Genomic DNA, 19,893 nt, shown 5'->3' with positions numbered 1-19,893 from the left:
AATAGTTGTAAATTCATGAGGAAAAATGTAAGAATTTTACCAGCAAATAGTTGTAAATTTCAGAAAAAAGTCCTAAATTTTAGAGAAAAAAAGTCATGAATTTACAATAAAAATTATTAATTTAAAAGAAAAAATGTTGTACATTTAGAAGAAAAAAAGTCTTAAATTTATCAGAAAAAAACTTCGTGCATTTACGAGAAAGTCATAAATTTACGGGAAACTAGCTGTAAATTTTCAAGTAAATAGTTAATAGTAAATTCACGAGGAAAAAAGCCAGAAATTTACCAGCAAATAGTTGTAAATTTCAGAAAAAAGTCCTACATTTCAGAGAAAAAAAGTCTTAAATTCACAATAAAAAAATATTAATTTAAAAGAAAAAAAGTTGTACATTAACAAGAAAAAAGTCTTACATTTATTAGAAAAAAAACTTTGCATTTACGAGAAAGTCATTAGTTGACGGGAAACTAGCTATAAATTTTCAAGTAAATAGTTGTAAATTCATGAGGAAAAATGTAAGAATTTTACCAGCAAGTAGTTGTAAATTTCAGGAAAAGGTCAATCATAAATTTAAGAGAAAATAAGTTGTATATTGACAAGAAAAAAGTCGTACATTTACGAGAAAAAAATAATGAAATAATGAAATGACATTTGTCTCCCTCTAGTGGTAAAAGTGTTTGTGGGCGGGGCCCTTCTCCTCAGTCTAAAAGGTTAAATGTTTAGTATCACTTGGTTTGCCAAGTCTTAACACAAGCTAATCGAATTTCCTATATGGCGTTTGTGATATCTTTCTGGCGCTCTGACCCTTTACCTTTCAATTCCATGAACACTTACCGGGCCACGAATGTACTCCGTCTGTACACCCAAGATGGCGGCCTCTTTGTTCCTGCTGACGTCATTCGATGCGTCAGTCGCGCGTAAAGTTGTGTTGACAGAGGCGACCGCATTTGTCGCGGAACAGCCGCAGTCGGTTCTCTAGGTGCCGAATGGAGTAACCTCGCCGCGATAATTCAGCCAACGCCTTCCAAACAGAGCGGACGCACTATTTAAACGTCCTCACAACGACATTATGGCTGACGACCAGTCCTCACAATCCTGGTCAATCGACAAGGATGACTACGTTCTCAACGAGGTGATCGGTTAGTAGCCTAGCTTGCTAATGTTTGCCTGCTAGCCCGTGCCTGTTTAAACAGCGCGAAGCTAATTGCGCTAGCCGAGTAGTGCTGCGTGGAACTCGCACACAGGGCCAGTAACGACACGTTGTTTTATGGAGCGATGTTATAAAAAAAATGTCTAGGCTGCTTGCGAATAGACCAGCAAGAGTCTGAAGAGGTGATTTCAGACAGTTTAATAGCAATTCACCGTGAAGCTAAACGGCTTGTTCACGTAGCCCGTCAGTATTTGAAGTCACGTCAGATGCAGGAGTGGGTGGTGCCCTCAAGTAGACGATCTTTCACCGACAACATTTGTGATTATAACAAGTAACGTTAAATATATGGAATTCCAGGACAATATTGTCATCAAATTCAAAATTGCTACATCGTATTTGACAAAAAAAATTACATACAATCACTGATATGTACAGACACAATTGAGCAATCATATTTGATCGTTTACAAATATAATAATGCCAAGTCAGAGCAATGAATCTTAATAATACTGTAGTTGTGTGGTTTTTTTATTGTTCCAAAGCTGCATTGCATCGTACTGAGAGGCGTTTCCAGCGACTTTTAAGGGGTGAAATGCCTCTCAGGTTGACGCAATCCAATTCTGCACCGCAGTCAAAAGATACTATAAGCAACCCCACCGTGTGCCTCATTAAAAGCAGCATCATTATCTTTTTAATGGCATTTTTTATTTTTTGCAGACATCACCCGTTATTTCTCCAATTGCTCTCAGTGGTGTCATTGAGTTCAAAGTGACGTCATCGTGCGATTTGCATAATAGGCAATGACGCATGCAATTTAATACGAGACACACAGTGGGTTAAAACAAAACAAAACAATAAATTTACGCTTTTGCTTCTTTTTTCTGTGTTAAAAAAAAAAAAACGTCACAAGCAAGACTGAGCTTCTTGTGAGACCGATGCATGCCTTTTCATGTCAAAGTCTCCAATAAGACCAGAAAAAGTTTGTAAAAAAGCAGGAAGTGAACAAATGTAACAGTTACTGATTGTAAAAGTACCAGAAGAAGGGGTAGGATTTAATAAGCTTTGCTTCTTCCTACTCCTTTCGGACATGTGGAACTGTGAACTGATTATGTGATGCATTCAATTGTAATCTGATGCATGTTCAAATGAAATAAAACCATTACCATTAATTAAGAATCGACCGATACATCGGCCGGCCGATATTTGCATTCTTTAGTTGAATCGGTATCGGCTGATAGACGCGTGGGTTTGCCGATGATTCCACCGCATGATTTACAGACAGGCATCTTGCCGGGCAGCTTTGTGTTGCCGGAGGACCCTGCAACACATGCAGTTGCTGTACCCCACCCTCCCCTTGGTGAATCATAACAAGGGTGCGTTTTCAACTTTTAATTAGCCTCTAACATTCATTCATTCATTTTCTACTGCTTATCGTCACGAGGGTTGAGTGGGTTGCTGGAGCCTATCCCAGCTGTCTTCGGGCGAGAAGCGGGGTACACCCTGGACTGGTGGTCAGCCAATCACAGTGCACATATAGACAAACATTCACACTCACATTCATACCTATGGACAATTTGGAGTCGCTAATTAACCTAGCATGTTTTTGGAATGTGGGAGGAAACCGGAGTAGCCAGAGAAAACCCACGCATGCATGGGGAGAACATGCAAACTCCACACAGAGATGGCCGAGGGTGGAATTGAACCCTGGTCTCCTAGCTGTGAGGTCTGCGTAGCCTCTAACAGTTAAACTTAATTTAACATACAATTACATACAATCACTGGTATGTACAGTATCGTATTTGATCGTTTACCTTTACCAATATAATAATACCAAGTCAGAGCAAAAAAAAAAACAACCTTAAACTATATTAGGAAAGCAGGAAGTGAGCAAATATAACAGTTACTGATTGTAAAAGTACCAGATGGAGGGCTTGGATTTAATAAGCTTTGCTTCTTCCTACTCCTTTTGGACATGTGGAACTGTGAACTGATTATTAAAGTAAAGTAAAACTAATCAAATCAAATACTTAAACTATATTTGGAAAGCAGGAAGTGAACAAATGTAACAGTTACTGACTGTAAAAGTGCCAGATGGAGGGGTAGGATTTAATAAGCTTTGCTTCTTCCTACTCCTTTCGGACATGTGGAACTGTGAACTGATTATGTGATGCATTCAATTGTAATCTGATGCATGTTCAAATGAAATTAAACCATTACTATTAATTGAAATATTGCCACCTGTTTTGAAATAGGTAAGTGCATGAGAATATTGTGTCGCTTTTACGGCAAATAACAATTTTTATGTCATCATATCGGTGGATCCCTAGCCTTAATATTAGCTAAATTTCGTGCTCCTGCTACGTCTTCTCATTGTTTTGGCTATTTGAGGTGCGTTCAAATGTATACTTGCACCTATTGGACGGTCCCAGTGGGAAACACTGGACTAAAAACACAGAGCAACATCGATTTCATTACAATCTTGTACTATTGAACCAAAACAATTTTTGTTATATGCAACAGTGAGATAGTTGAATGGCTTTGCTTCAAACCTTTTTATTATGTTTTCCCCCAGGCAGTGGAGCCACGGCAGTGGTCCAAGCAGCCTACTGCAAGCCCAGAAAGGAGAAGGTGGCCATAAAACGCATCAACCTTGAAAAATGTCAAACCAGCATGGATGAGCTCCTGGTAAGAAACCGAAGTGCGAGACCTTTTCGCATCTGCAGTGTGTGTCTGTTTGACCGCATGAAACAACATCTTCATCACGTTCTTCAGAAGGATGGTCTCACACGTTTGATGTGTCACAACATCAAATATCTCCGTTAATCCAAAACATGAAATCTGCTTGTTTAGGAATTGATTTAATTGAATATACACAGCGTGAAATAGTACTTTGAAATCCGACCAAGCGTTTCATGTAACGTTGCAGAAGGAGATCCAAGCCATGAGCCAGTGCCACCACCCTAACATCGTGTCCTACTACACCTCCTTTGTGGTCAAGGATGAACTGTGGCTGGTCATGAAGCTGCTCAGCGGCGGTGAGTACCCAAAGAAGAAAGAAACCACTGGAAGCTAACATATGCCAAACAGGTCGACCAAGGAAAACAAGTTGATGACAGAAACGGAGATATACGTGTTAAGAAGTTGGCTATATATGAAGGACCTTGGTGATATAGGTGAAATGCTCCTTAAATTATTATATTATATTAAAAATAAAATTTCAACTCTTTCTAATTCCATTATTTTTCCTTTTTTTTTTCAAATTTGCAATTTGCTAAGAAATAAAATCTCACCTTTTGTGATATAAATTTAAAAAATTATATTATCATATTATTATTATTTCAACTTTCTACTTAAATAATCTTCATACATTCTCATTTCAGAGTATTATGTCTCCAGTCCCATAATATTTTGACTTTATTTCCATAATATGATGACTTTTTCACCCAGTTAGTTTTCCAAATATTTCTAACCTAAAAAATAATATTTTTTTCTTTAATATTGAAACTCTGTGCTACTGAAATGACATTTTGTCATCCTCATAATTTTATGTTATTTTCTAAAAATGTAGAAAAAAAATTTGCTCGTTAGATTACAATATTTTGTTTGTAAAATTTTTGCTTTGTTTATTAATTTTCCAACACTTTCAACTTTCTTATTGTAAATTTCCTTCTCGTAATTATAACTTTATTCCTAAAATATTTTGACTTTATTGTTGTAATATTTAACTTTTTCCGCTCCCTAAATTTATTAATTGTTTTGTTTGGACACAAACACACGGTAATACAGAACAACTAATAACTACGGCACACATATTTAGAGTAGTTATTGAGGAAGTAATGAGCAACTAATAAAGAATTCATGAGAAAAAAACAAGACTAAGGCACATACATTTAGAATAGTTACTGCTGGGGAACTAATGAACTATTGGGGAACTAACAAAGGTACTGATCTGCTTTCATCCCTTTGCCAAAAGGTGGTTGTCACAAGATCAGCATATCTTGTGACAACCACCCCCTCACTCTCTTGTCTTTTTCTTTCTCAGGTTCGGTCTTGGACATCATCAAACACATCATCTCGCGCGGCGAGCACAAGACCGGTGTATTGGACGAGGCTTGCATCGCCACCATATTGAAGGAAGTATTAGAGGGGCTGGAGTACCTTCACAAAAACGGACAAATTCATCGGTGAGACATTAGTATGGTTATCGCCTCACATGTGTCATTACAGTATTCTTTCCTCTATACGTGACCGTGCTGGTTGAACTGGACCTCAGTCCGTAAATCATTAATAAATGAAGATAAATAATTGAGAAGGCTTGTTTCACACAAGACTTGTGAATTGTGCGATAGTCGTTTTTTGCTCTCCAGCTCACGTGAATCAGCACACCTTTTTCTGAATAATTCTCCTCTTCACTCACAGTGATCTAAAGGCTGGAAATATCCTTCTTGGGGATGACGGCTCAGTTCAAATTGCTGGTACGGTGTTTGAACTTTCTCCATGCACTGGGAAATCATGGTGTTTCACTTGTATAATAATAATACAGTAATCCCTCGTTTATCACGGTCACCGTAATTTACTTTTCCTTTTAAACTTTGAAGCCTCCGGCTCTTTCTTTGACAGGAGCCAATCATGAGCTAAAAGTGAACTCGCAATGAGTTTGTCCACTCAAGGTCATTAATCAATATAACACTCTTAACTCATCGTGTCATCTTACAAAAACACTAAAATGACCACACAGCAACTTAACACTCAAAAGGTAGCTGAGAAATATGTGATACAAGAACCAAAATAAGAAAACAACTATTTTTGCAAAAAGTGAACTCACAATGAGTTTGTCCACTCAAGGTCATTAATCAATATAAACCTCTTAATTCATTGTGTCATCTTACAAAAACACTAAAATCACCACACAGCAACTTAACACTCAAAAGGTAGCTGAGAAATATGCGATACAAGAACCAAAATAAGAAAACAACTATTTTTTGCTAAAAGTGAACTCACAATGAGTTTGTCCCCTCAAGGTCATTAATCAATATAACACTCTTAACTCATCGTGTCATCTTACAAAAACACTAAAATCACCACACAGCAAATTAACACTCAGAAGGTAGCTGAGAAATATGCGATACAAGTACCAAAATAAGAAAACAACTATTTTCGCTAAAAGTGAACTCACAATTAGTTTGTCCACTCAAGGTCATTACTCAGTATAACACTCTTAACTTACCGTGTCATCTTACAAAAACACTAAAATCACCACACAGCAACTTAACACTCAAGAGGTAGCTGAGAAATATGTGATATTTTAGTATTTTTTTGTATTTGTACTAGCGTTGTATATTTCTTAGCTATGTTTTGGTTGTTAAGTTGCTGTGTGATGATTTTATTGTTCTTTGTAACAAGACACTGTAATTTCCAAGGGCTTGACAAGCTCATTGTGACTTTATTCATAGCTTATGATTGGTTCCTATCAAATAAAAATCCACCGGTCCTCACAGAGTTGTGTGTGTCACAATGTGCCATTTTATGACGTGATAATCATGAAATAATAATAATAATCAAAACCTGTAATAATTGCTGTTGACTGCTATCAAGTCTATTAGTGACACCTAGATAAAATAAATAAAAGCTTTGTATAATTTATAATTTTATAATATAATTTTTAAAATAATTTATTCATTCATTCATTTTTTAAAATCAACAATCTAGTGAGGCCGCCATGTCGGAACCGCGAAGTGACGAGGGACGACTGTATCAACTGAAAGAAATGAAAGCATGAAATGGAAACAGTTGTTTACTTACCGCCCCCCCTGTACTCGTGACCCCTAGATTTTGGCGTGAGTGCCTTTCTAGCGGCAGGTGGCGATATGACACGGAACAAAGTTCGGAAGACGTTTGTTGGAACGCCGTGCTGGATGGCTCCTGAGGTCATGGAGCAGGTAGGTGACACATTTAACCAACAATATCCTCTTTTTAATTTTTTTTTTTTTTTTTAATCCATCTTGGGTGCAACTTTTGTTTCTTTCTGCAGGTCCGTGGTTATGACTTTAAAGCTGACATTTGGAGTTTTGGCATCACTGCCATTGAACTTGCTACCGGAGCCGCACCGTATCACAAATATCCACCTATGAAGGTAACTGTGTATATGTTTGTAGTTTTTATTTAAGGCGGTGGACGCCTGCTCCGATGATTGGTCCAGTTGGGGCTTCAAACCTAGCAAGATGAGATAGCATACCTGTACTTTCAAGACTCTCGCTGCATCCTGAGGTTGCATTTTTTTTGTTGTTGTAATTTTGCATCAGTCCTCAGAAAAGAGAGCGTTCATGTCTCATAAGGATTGTGGGTGATTCCTTTAACCCTCCTCTTGTGTTAGGGTCGGCACCGACCCGTTTTACATTTTAATGCATAAAAATAATCACATAATATTTGTTTATTGCATCAAGGCTTTTTGACTTTGTCAGGAAACTCTATTTCAACAAAATAAAACCCAAAAAATCATTTTTACTACATTTGAAAATGGTCTGGTTGAAATTATGACCACTGTATTGTTAGGGTCGGTTTCGACCCGGTTATAATAATATGACTATAAAGCAATATTTTAAGCCAAAACTGAAAGCATAAGTGTACAATTAGCCAACACAATGACAACCAGCTCCTCTTCTCATCATGTATACTTCAGGGGATTCTCATTTTCTGGTTTTCCAATATACCAGCAGAAAAACAAGGTCCAGACATGCGAGGTGAATTCACTCATTTGATTGGCTGATTTCACATTTACAATTTGTATCATGGAAAGAATGGCAAGAAGTACAGTGAACCAAGATCTGGACCTGTTCTGCTTTTTGATTTCAGTTGATACTAAAGTTCTGTAACTGAAAACGATAATTTTTTCTACCTTTTCTTGACATTAATATATATGGGTCAAAATTATTAGTGATTAATACTAAAATGAGAAAATAAATACAACTAATTGATTTAAATGATATGTTCTATAGCCCTCAGTAATAGCTAGGTAACAAAAAAACCTTCAATTTATTAATATGATTATTTTGAGGTTAATTTTACCATTTTTGGAAATTGAAATGGAGGGGTATAGTGACAAAAAAGGCCTACATGCCCACACCAAAAGCACATACAAGGAAAGCGATGAAAATAGAGTAAACACGATAAAAAAAATCAATAGCTCATTGACATAAAATTCACACAATTATTAAATAATAATAAATTCACACATTTAGAAAATAAATAATGAAGTGCATTTTTAACTCTGTTACATTAACTCTTAGATGCATAAGTGGGTCAAAAATGACCCGGTCAGGTTGTTTTCTTGAAATATCTTCGTAATGAAAAATTGTTATCATTTCATATTCCATATATTCCTCAAAAAACATGTTTTTGATATCATGCCATTCACAGTTTTAACTTACCTTTTATATATTTTAAGAAATTTTTGTTTGTTAACTTTTTCTACCTTTTCTTGACATTAATATATATGGGTCAAAATTGACGTGAACACCATAGATGTTTCTTTAGTGATTAATACTAAAATGAGAAAATAAATAAAACTAATTGATTTAAGAGATAAGTTCTATAGCTCTCAGTAATAGCCAGGTAACAAAATAATAAAATTTTGAGGTTAATTTTACCATTTTTAGAAATTGAAATGGAGGAGTATAGTGACAAAAAAAAGGCCTACATTACCACAACAAAAGTATTAAAATCAACATTTTCATGGATGAGGAAGCCTAAAAAGGTAAAAATTTGATGGTAACTTATTGTTTTTAGTGTATTTTATAGCTGATTTAATACATGGGTCCAAACCGACTTGTTAACATAAGAGAAGATACCAGAAATCTAACACAAGAGGAAGGTTAATGCCTTGTGTTTTGTGTTCAATATGCAAAACACACGTGTGTTTATTTATTGATATCCATCCCAGTCAAAGCTGATACCAGAGAGGATGTTTGCAGGTGCTGATGCTGACTCTGCAGAACGACCCTCCCTGTCTGGAGACGGGCATCACGGACAAGGAGATGGTGAAGAAGTATGGCAAGTCCTTCAGGAAGATGATCACACTCTGTTTACAAAAGGACCCTGAAAAAAGGTCTGTTCCTTAAATTTATATCGGTGCCTTCAATTTCCTTTTATTCCATTTAATTCCTCTTTATTTGTTCCCATTTAGGCCAACTGCAGCCGAGTTACTGAAGCACAAATTCTTCACAAAAGCTAAGGCAAGCCTCCAGTGTTTTAAAGTGCACTTTACATTTTTTTAATAATATCTAAAACACTGATTCCCTCTCTAACAGAACAATGAGCACCTGCAGGAGAGGCTTTTACACAAAGGCCCATCAATATCGGAGCGTTCAAAGAAGGTTTGCCAACCTTGAATTACGTACCCGTCATGTACTGAAGAACTGAAAGATTAACCAGGAATTTTTTTATTTTTTTTCTCTCCCGCTTTTACTTTGAAGGTGAGACGCGTGCCAGGGTCCAGCGGCCGCCTCCATAAGACAGAGGATGGCGGTTGGGAGTGGAGTGACGATGAGCTGGATGAGGAGAGCGAGGAAGGCAAAGCTGCGGTGGCAGCTCTGCGGGTGAGATGTCCCAACAAAAAATGTATTGCGCATTTATTTATGATGTATTGTGTCAAATTTAAAACAGGAACAACATCAAATTAAAAGCACAAAATGAATACAGACCCAATATTCACCAAACAAATTTACAAATATCAGCATATAAGGTGAAAGAGAATGGCTCATATTTTCAAAATTCGTATCTTTTCAAACAGAGTAAATAAAATATGAATTAGCAGTACCTCGCTTTTTCTCCGCCCTTTGTATTGAGTTGTGGACTCCTGTAGAGCAGCTACACATAATAACCTGCACAGAAAGCTTTCTATATCTTCTAGAGTCTGAACCTATTCCAGCATTCCTTTGGATTCGGATTGGAATGGTCTCATTCATTCATTTTCTACTGCTTTTCCTCATGAGGGTCGCGGGGGGGGGGGGGGTGCTGGAGCCTATCCCAGTTGTCTTCGGGCGAGAGGCGGGGTACACCCTGGACTGGTGGCCAGCCAATCACAGGGCACATATAGACAAACAACCATTCACACTCACATTCATACCTATGGACAATTTGGAGTCACCAATTAACCTAGCATGTTTTTGGAATGTGGGAGGAAACCGGAGTACCCGGAGAAAACCCACGCATGCACGGGGAGAACATGCAAACTCCACACAGAGATGGCCAAGGGTGGAATTGAACCCCGGTCTCCTAGCTGTGAGTTCTGCGCGCTAACCACTTGTCCGCCGTGCTGCCCCCAAAACGGTCTGTTTTCATTTATTTATTCCACCCACAACCCACCTGCCTCCGTGCACGCCCACTCCGCTGTGACGAGTACCAGGGCACGCCCATATAAGGAAGTCCGGCTCACTGTGACTTCTTTCAAGGATCACTACCAAACGCGCAAACCTCATTATCTGAAACTAACAACATTTATAGGTCAGAAAAGTGGAAAAAAGCATCATAATTGCCCTTTTAAAACTAAAAGCATTTCTTTTAAAAAAGAACAAAAAGTGAAGAGTGGTTAGCGCGCAGACCTCACAGGTAGGAGACTAGGGTTCAATTCCCACCCTCGCCCATCTCTGTGTGGAGTTTGCATGTTCTCCCCGTGCATGCGTGGGTTTTCTCCGGGTACTCCGGTTTCCTCCCACATTCCAAAAACATGCTAGGTTAATTAGCGACTCCAAATTGTCCATAGGTATGAATGTGAGTGTGAATGGTTGTTTGTCTATATGTGCCCTGTGATTGGCTGGCCACCATTCCAGGGTGTACCCCGCCTCTCGCCCAAAGACAGCTGGGATAGGCTCCAGCACACCCCGAGACCCTCGTGAGGAAAAGCGGTTAGAAAATGAATGAATGAATGAGACCGTTTTGGAAATCCAAAGAACTACTGCTGGAATAGGTTCAGACTCTAGAAGATATAGAAAGCTTTCTGTGCAGGTTATTATGTGTAGCTGCTCTACAGGTGTCCACAACTCAATACGAAGGGCTGAAAATGAGCATAATAGGTCCCCTATAAAGTCGTCGGAGGAAAAGCAAGGTACTGCTAATTCATATTTGAGTTACTCTGTTTGAAAATATATGATTTTTGAAAATATGGGCCACAGTGCAAAAAGGCACAATATGATGAAACAAAACTAAATATCGATACTAATAATTAATATTACTAATAATTTGGCTTTAATTATATGTAAATGTTTTTTGGAGTAGAAAATATACATAATAAAGTGTAAGTCCGGATACCCGTTTTCTAATGTGTCTGGATGTGGGGTTTAATCTCCTGTTGTCTTGTTCATGTGATTGTTTTTAATGTTTTGGAATACTGTTTTATGTGGGAATCTTTCAATTCCATCCATGGGGATAAATGTTGGCTTAATAAAAGACATGCATGGTTTTAATCCTGACGATCTGTCATGTCCATTCTGCAGTCGCCCAGAGTGAGGGATGGATCCCAGACAATGGAGGTGAGTCCCATGATAGTGGACACGACCTGCAGACATTCATTAATTTCTTACAATGTCTTGATAAAGTGATCTGCATGAGCGTCTCTCGGCTGTTTGTCGTCCTCTTTTATTCCCCCGCCGCCCCCCGACCCATCTCATGTATCACCGCAAAACGCCTCAACTTACTTGAGTTTGTTTTCGCTTTAGATTTTCCAGCCACCAGATGGCTCCACTGGACACCTTCAGCCGCCTGCTACAGCCAATGAGAACTTTTCACCCGTGGGACAAAGTGGTGAATGTCCTCCACCTCAAGCTCCAGCTCCTGCTCCAGCACAGATGGTGAGCCCGTCACATCCGCCCCCAACTCAGGTAAGAAACCCGCATATGGAGTATGGACCTGTACTGTACATACTACATGCTCACTGTTGCAGGATCCCAATGTATCTGATGCCAGCGTTCCCATCAGCCTGGTCCTCAGGCTGAGGAATCCCAAGAAGGAACTCAATGACATTAGGTTTGAGTTCATGTCTGGCAGAGGTATGACGCATCATCGAAGTCGCTCCTTGCTAAAGCTTTCTGCTAATGCTTCTCCTTGTATGTCCTCAGACTCTGCAGACGGAGTGTCTCAGGAGTTAGTTTCTGCCGGTCTAGTTGATGGGAGAGACTTAGTCATTGGTAAGTCTAATCAGATGCATTATCAGATATTTCCGCATTTGTGTTGTGATCAGAGTTTTACATCGCAGTTCAAACATCACATTGAATCTCAGCTTGCAATAGGCTAAAAATAACCAATTAGCTAAAAATGTCATCCAGTACTTCTCTACAAGAGAGGAGAAATATGATCTCAGGGAAGAACTACATTTAAATAAAACACTTATATGCTAGGACTACGTTAAAAAGCCATAGCATTTCCATATGTGGAATCAAACTATGCAACGGATTGAGTAAGACCCTCAATCAATGCACAACGATGAGCCAATTCAAGAAACAATACAAGCAGTTGATGTTTGCTAAATACAAGGATGAAGAGTCTTGAACCAGTCATGATGTGCTATACATATCACTATATTGACAGTTACTATGGTAACCATTATGTCAATTGATGGTCATAGCACCTCATACTTCGGTGACAAGAAAATAAAATAAAATTAAATTATTTTTTTTAACTGAAACTACATTAGGAAAGCAGGAAGTGAACAAATGTAACTGATTGTAAAAGTTAAATTAAATTAAGTTAAAAAAAACTATGTAGGAAAGCAGGAAGTGAACAAATGTAACAGTTACTGATTGTAAAAGTTAAATTAAATAAAAAAACTATATAGGAAAGCAGGAAGTGAACAAATGTAACAGTTACTGATTGTAAAAGTTAAATTAAATAAAAAAAACTATATAGGAAAGCAGGAAGTGAACAAATGTAACAGTTACTGATTGTAAAAGTTAAATTAAATTTAAAAAAAAAACTATATAGGAAAGCAGGAAGTGAACAAATGTAACAGTTACTGATTGTAAAAGCACCAGATGGAGGGGTAGGATTTAATAAGCTTTGCTTCTTCCTACTCCTTTTGGACATGTGGAACTGTGAACTGATTATGGGATGCATTCAATTGTAATCTGATGCATGTTCAAATGAAATAATACCATTACCAGCTTGGGCATCTTGGGCTTACTTGGCGACTCTAAATGTTCCATAGGTATGAATGTGAGTGTGAATGGTTGTTTGTATAAGGATAAGCGGCATAGAAAATGATAAATAAATGGGTGGATGGACTATATCTACTATGTTGGGCGCTAAAAGTGACCCAATACATATATATATTGTCTCCCCCTCACAGCAGTCCTCGTCCCCTGAACACCCACCTCCATGAGTAGCCTTGAAAATACTTAAAAGCAGAATAGCCGCTGATATTAATAAACACACGACTCACCTTAACTCCTGATTTCCTCTTTATCTTCATTGTAGTTGCTGCCAATCTACAAAAGATTGTGGATGATCCTCACAATAACAAAAATGTCACTTTTAAGCTGGTAAGTAATGATTGAGTGTTTATTAGGGGTGGGTGGGGTATGAATGCCTTTCTAATTTTAATGAAATATTTTTCTCCAGAAAATAAAGTGATTGTCTAATTTGCATATTTGACCATGATGCAAAGAAAGAATGCCAATTTTCAATACCCACTCACACGTTTGTGCGTGGATGGGTAAAACTGAGCTTTTTGGTTTGCATCATTAAAAATATGATTAAACTGTGTTTAATCATAGAACAGTTATTGACCACGGTAGACATGTGCACTAAAAACCCTAATGATGTTTTGTGGGCTCCATGTAAGTGTGCAGCGATTTAAAATAATAATAATAATAAAAAAATATGTAAACATTATTGTACATGTAATGTATTGATAAACTGTGTTATAATCCTGTACAGAGATGGATCAACAAGTTACACATACTAGGCAGGAAGTGGCATATTTTATCAAATTTATTTGTGGCGATCCACATTGATTTGTGGCGGGCCAGAAATAATGCCATGAGCCAGAAACACTCTGACTCAATTTGTGGGAATATGAAGTATGCCTGGCGGCACGGCGGTTTTAGTGGTTAGCGCGCAGACCTCACAGCTAGGAGACCAGGGGTCAATTCCACCCTTGGCGTGGAATTATGAGATTAAAATGTTACAAGAAAAAAGTCAAAATTAGATAAATAAGATAAAACATCAGAATTTAGAGATAAAAAGTTGGGATTATGAGATCGGAAAGTCAATTATGAGATTAAAATGTCAGAATAATGAGATTAAAAAATCTGAATTATGAGAAGTCAAAATTACAAGATAGGAAAGTCAATTATGAGATTAAAATGTTCTAAGAAAAAAGTCAAAATTATTAGATAAATAAGATAAAACATCAGATTTATGAGATAAAAAGTTGTGATTATGAGATCGGAATGTCAATTATGAGATTAAAAAATCTGAATTATGAGAAGTCAAAATTACAAGATAGGAAAGTCAATTATGAGATTAACATGTTCTAAGAAAAAAGTCAAAATTATTAGATAAATAAGATAAAACATCAGATTTATGAGATAAAAAGTTGTGATTATGAGATCGGAATGTCAATTATGAGATTAAAAAATCAGAATTATGAGATAAAAAAATCGGAATTATGAGGTTGGAAAGTCAATTATGAGATTAAAAGATGTAATTATGAGAAAAGTCAAAATTACGAGATAGGAAAAGTCAATTATGAGATTAAAATGTCAAGAAAAAAAATCAAAATTATGAGATGAATAAAATAAAACATCAGAATTATGACATTGGAACGTCAATTATGAGAAGTTACAAAATTATGTGATGGGAAACGTTAATTATGAGATAAAAATTTGAAATGAGGTACAGACTCATGCATTTTGTTTCACCAGGCATCCGGTGTGGAAGAGTCTGAAATTCCTGACGACATCAAACTCATCGGCTTCGCACAGCTCAGCATCAGCTAAGCGAAGAAGAGCGCGCAGCAAAAGACAGCATCCACTGGTAAACGCGCAGCTGCATTCTAGTAAATTCTACGACGCCGCTGCCGCCAAAGAGAACGAGAACGAGGACGAGACGTGAAGCTGGCAGGGAACGTGACACTTCAGCAGGATTGCCCCCCCCCCCCGAGGACCACACACGGAGTAGAAGGGAGTAGGAGGGGCGCAGTTACATCACAGGAACACACTTGAAATGTTTACATTGCGCTTATTCACGGGAGAGGACATCAACTATATCAAGTCATTTTTCTTTTTTTCCCGCCCCCCCTTCTTTATTCATAAGTACAACCCAAACCGTCTCCTGCCAGTACTGGAAAATGATGCCTTCCCCCCCCGTTTTTTTTTTTTTTTTTTTCTAACACTGTGCCACAAGAGTCAAGACGAAGTCGTGCCACCTGAAAAAGGCACTTTATACAACACTGAATTTGACCAGTGAAAATAATGAAGCCTTAGTTAATACGCTTTTTTTTTTCCTCTTCCTAATACTTATTATTGGCTGAAATACACGCATGCGTTTTTTTTAACACCTCCTCTTAAAGAGAAAGGGAATAACACAATCAGTCAAAACACAACCAAAGAGAACCAGGCTCCGACCGCAGCACTAAAAACATGTATAAATCCTCCTCACTGGATCTACTCCGGCGTTACATTTAGTCGTTACGACACTCAACCTTATCCGAAATATTCAACTAGTCCGGCCTGATGTTCTTATCCTATGCAATATAGTTGTTTTAACTGGATGTCACGCACTTATTCACGGCTGAATTCAATGTACTACTGTACCTCAACATTTCAAGCCGCAAAGGTAGCGCCGCCACATCGACGTCCGCACGTGAATGATTGACACGTTTTTTTTTTTGTGAAGTAGTAATATTGCATGTTTGTTTCATTCGCTTTAACAGTTTTTTTTGGGAAACCCGAATACAGTTGAGTCCACGCCGGTTTGGTTTCTAAAGTGCTGAAGGTGTGTGTATTCCCATGTTGGACACCAAAGTAAAAAAAAAAAAAAAAAAAAAACCCAAATGGGGGCACTTCACCCAAAAACAAAACCGATTTTCTTCACACAACTACAAATTAACCCAGTTTAATACTGGACTCCATCTACATATTCTAGTAATAGTGTGCAGTACATGGCTGCAGCCAGCAGGGGCCGCTGATTCTTCAACTGCTGATTCTTCAACAGCCACAACTTTATTATGCTCAATACAACACTGATTATATGATATGATGGTAATTTATGATTTGATATGCTCTGCTTAATGAATTGTAGAAAAAAGTCTTAAATTTTTTTTTACCAATTAATCAATGAAATTTGGGCTAACGCCCATTCAGACACAGCACACAAGGAATGAATGGGGGTGCTTTTATTTTCTTCTCTGTAATTGAAGACACACATTACATATGTATGTGTACACGTGTGTGTGTGTTATATTTAGAAAGAGAAGACCCTTTGCTGTTCATATCAGCATTATATAGAAGCCCGTTTCAGCCACTGAAAGAAAAAATATCCTTTTGTTAAATCATAAGTCTAAATTACAAGATAAAGTCATAATAACGAGATTAAAATGTCATAATTTGGAGAATTTGTTAATTTTTTTATGAGATTAAAAGAGACAATTTTGACTTATGAGAAAAGTCAAAATTACGAGATAGGAAAGTCAATTATGTTGACTTGACTAATGTTCTAAAAAAAAAAAAGAAGTCAAAATTATATGAAAATAATAAAAAAATAAAATAATATAAAATAGAAAGAAGAAAATAAAACATCTGAATTATGAGATTGGAACGTCAATTATGAGAAGTCAAAATTACGAGATGGGAAAGTCAATTATGAGATTAAAATGTTATAAGAAAAAAGTCAAAATTATTTGATACATAAGATAAAACATCAGAATTATGAGATAAAAAGTTGTGATTATGAGATCGGAAAGTCAATTATGAGATTAAAAAAATCAGAATTATGAGAGAAGTCAAAATTACGAGATAGCAAAGTCAATTATGAAATTAAAATGTTATAAGAAAAAAGTCAAAATTATTAGATAAATAAGATAAAACATCAGAATTATGAGATAAAAAGTTTGGATTATGAGACTGGAAAGTCAATTATGAGATTGAAATGTCAAAATTATGAGATAAAAAAATCTGAATTCTGAGAAGTCAAAATCACAAGATAGGAAAGTAAATTGTGGGATTAAAATGTTATAAGAAAAAAGTCCAAATTATTAGATAAATAAGATAAAACATCAGATTTATGAGATCGGAAAGTCAATTATGAGATTAAAAGTTGTAATTAAGGGAAAAATCAAAATTACGAGATAGGAAAGTAAATTATGAGATTAAAATGTTCTAAGAAAAAAGTCACAATTATGAGATAAATAAGATAAAACATCAGAATTAAAATGTCAGAATTATGAGATAAAAAAAATCCGAATTATGAGATAGGAAAGTCAATTATGAGAAGTCAAAATTACGAGATAGGAAAGTCAATTATGAGATTAAAATGTTCTAAGAAAAAAGTCACAATTATGAGACGAATAAAATAAAACATCAGAATTATGACATTGGAATGTCAATTATGAGAAGTTACAAATTATGTGATGAGAACGTTAATTATGAGATTAAAAAATTGAAATGAGGTCTGTGCATGTGGCGCCTTGGTTACATGCCACTCTGCACGTGTGTAGTTTATATCTCATAATTTCAACTCCTTATATTCTCATTCCGATTTAGCGTTGGCATATTTTTTTGTTCTTTCAGTAGTAAAAACGGGCATGATATTTTCAGTCGCCCGTCAGGTTTGAATGTGGTTGGCCATATTTTTTGTGTCCTTGCTGTCCAAACATCCAACCCCCCCAAGCCCCCCGCACTCTTTCAGGCCACTTCTCTCTCACTCCCCCAGTGTAGCTTCCTGCTTGGTTTGTACGACGACGTGAAAAGGGCTGCCTTTGACGCTCCTCTCGAGTAAGTGGCCGCGTGAAGCCGTCGTAAAAATGTACGTTACAGGTATGTTGCAACGCCGAGCACCGTTGCATACATTTTACATGTGTAACAACGCCCGCGGCATTTTGACTGTTAAAAAACAAACACGTGTACATGCCCGCATAAAAGGATCCAATCCAACCCACTTTATTTATATAGCACATTTTATAAACAGAGTTTCCAAAGTGCTGCACAGACTAGTAAAAATAAAAAGTAATAATCCAAAACTAAAAGAGCATTTAAGAAATAAAATAATAAAATAGATATTAAAATATTAAAAACAAGAAACAAAGCAATAAAAGTATAAAAAATAGAACCAATTACAATAAAAACGAAGAACTAAAAGACACAGGACCATACGACTCACTCTGAGTTAAAAGCCAGACAATAAAAGTGGGTTTTAAGACGAGACTTAAAGCTTTCGATATTGGGGGCCTTTTTTACTTGGGAGGGCAGAGAGTTCCATAGTTTGGGGCCGACCACAGAAAAGGCTCGGTCCCCCCTGGTCTTAAGTCTCGTCTTGGGCACCACAAGTTGGAGCTGGCCCTCGGACCTCAGTGACCGAGCTAGAGAGTAAACTTGGATGAGGTCCGAGATGTATTTGGGGGCCAGCCCATTCAACGCCTTAAAAACAAACAATAAAATCTTAAAATCAATCCTAAAACGAACAGTCAACCAATGTAGGGAGGCCAGAATTGGGGTGATGTGCTCCCCCTGTTAAAAGCCGTGCCGCAGAGTTCTGGACTAACTGTAAGCGGGAGAGAGACTTTTGGCTAATTCCAGAGTAAAGTGCATTACAGTAGTCCAGACGTGATGAAATAAAAGCGTGCATGACTTGCTCAAAGTGTTGCAAAGATAAAAAAGATTTAATTTTAGATAAAAGCCGAAGATGATAAAAACAGGATTTTATAACTGCATTAATTTGTTTGTTGAGTTTAAAATCACTGTCTATTATGATGCCAAGGCTGGTGGCTGAGGGACGAATGTTGTTTTGGAGGGGACCGAAGTCTATAGGGGGGCCTTTATAGTTGAGGAGGATAGCTTCGGTCTTCTCCTCGTTAAAAAGTTGTGAGCCAACCAGGCCTTGACATCCCTTAAGCACTCAAGAAGGGGTGTCAGGGGGGCATGATTATTTTTTGCGAGTGGCAAGTACAGCTGGCAGTCGTCCGCATACAAGTGATCGGAGATGCCATGCTTTTTAAGTACTGCGCCAAGTGGGACCAGATAGAGGGCAAATAAAATGGGCCCAAGAATTGATCCTTGCGGAACTCCACAGTCAAGCGGAGCAGTGGAGGAGTAAGATCCCCCAAGTCCCACGGCAAGGCATCTCCCTGACAGGTACGACCTAAACCACTCAAGAGCAGACCCCCTGACACCCACACAGTTCTCCAGGCGAGATAAAAGAATGGTATGGTCCACTGTGTCAAAAGCAGCAGTCAGGTCTAAAAGCACTAAAATGGCTGAACCACCAGAGTCAGTTATTAAAAATAGGTCGTTAAAAACCTTTAGAAGTGCAGACTCAGTGCTATGAAAAGCCCTGATGATTATGAAAAACAGGATGATTGTTGACTCAGCTTGATCGGGTCACGCCTTTGTCATTAGCTTCCAGTTATTTTGATTGGCACCTTATTGATATGTTGCACCTGTTTTTTTTTTCCATGCAAATCTCTGCTGGTTGGCTTTCACTTTTGGCTAGGGTTCAGTTTTGGGTTGTGTTCAGGATTTTAGTTGGTTCAGAGGTAC

At 37.5% G+C, this 19,893-nt stretch overlaps 1 protein-coding gene across 2 annotated transcripts; it reads left to right on the top strand.

The window, feature by feature from the left end:
* The first annotated feature begins 845 nt into the window (after positions 1-845).
* On the top strand, positions 846-16,188 carry LOC131125411 (serine/threonine-protein kinase OSR1-like). Of its 2 annotated transcripts, none has more exons than XM_058066951.1 (17): positions 846-1,136; positions 3,720-3,832; positions 4,074-4,182; positions 5,190-5,331; positions 5,567-5,622; positions 6,977-7,086; positions 7,179-7,280; positions 9,118-9,251; positions 9,330-9,378; positions 9,454-9,519; positions 9,619-9,741; positions 11,638-11,673; positions 11,860-11,991; positions 12,084-12,189; positions 12,259-12,327; positions 13,613-13,677; positions 15,064-16,188. In XM_058066951.1, exons 1-17 carry the CDS (start codon positions 1,067-1,069, stop codon positions 15,136-15,138), a joined length of 1,557 nt encoding a protein of 518 aa, XP_057922934.1. In that variant the 5' UTR covers positions 846-1,066; the 3' UTR covers positions 15,139-16,188. The 2 variants fall into 2 exon arrangements, with proteins under 2 accessions (XP_057922934.1, XP_057922933.1); XM_058066950.1 differs by having other exon boundaries at positions 865-1,136; positions 11,860-12,021.
* The last annotated feature ends 3,705 nt before the right edge of the window (positions 16,189-19,893 follow it).

The sequence above is a fragment of the Doryrhamphus excisus genome, chromosome 3 (assembly GCF_030265055.1).
Source record: "Doryrhamphus excisus isolate RoL2022-K1 chromosome 3, RoL_Dexc_1.0, whole genome shotgun sequence".
In the NCBI taxonomy this organism is placed as follows: domain Eukaryota; kingdom Metazoa; phylum Chordata; class Actinopteri; order Syngnathiformes; family Syngnathidae; genus Doryrhamphus; species Doryrhamphus excisus.
Note: the sequence above shows the minus strand (reverse complement) of the source record. Positions and strands in the feature narration are given on the sequence as shown.

Excerpts from the sequence above, each read along its gene's own strand:
- LOC131125411 (XM_058066950.1), top strand. The coding sequence starts at position 1,067 with ATGGCTGACGACCAGTCCTCACAATCCTGGTCAATCGACAAGGATGAC. Across the intron at positions 7,087-7,178 it reads CTCCTGAGGTCATGGAGCAG|GTCCGTGGTTATGACTTTAA; the intron begins GTAGGTGACACA and ends TTCTTTCTGCAG. Across the intron at positions 12,328-13,612 it reads TGGGAGAGACTTAGTCATTG|TTGCTGCCAATCTACAAAAG; the intron begins GTAAGTCTAATC and ends TCTTCATTGTAG.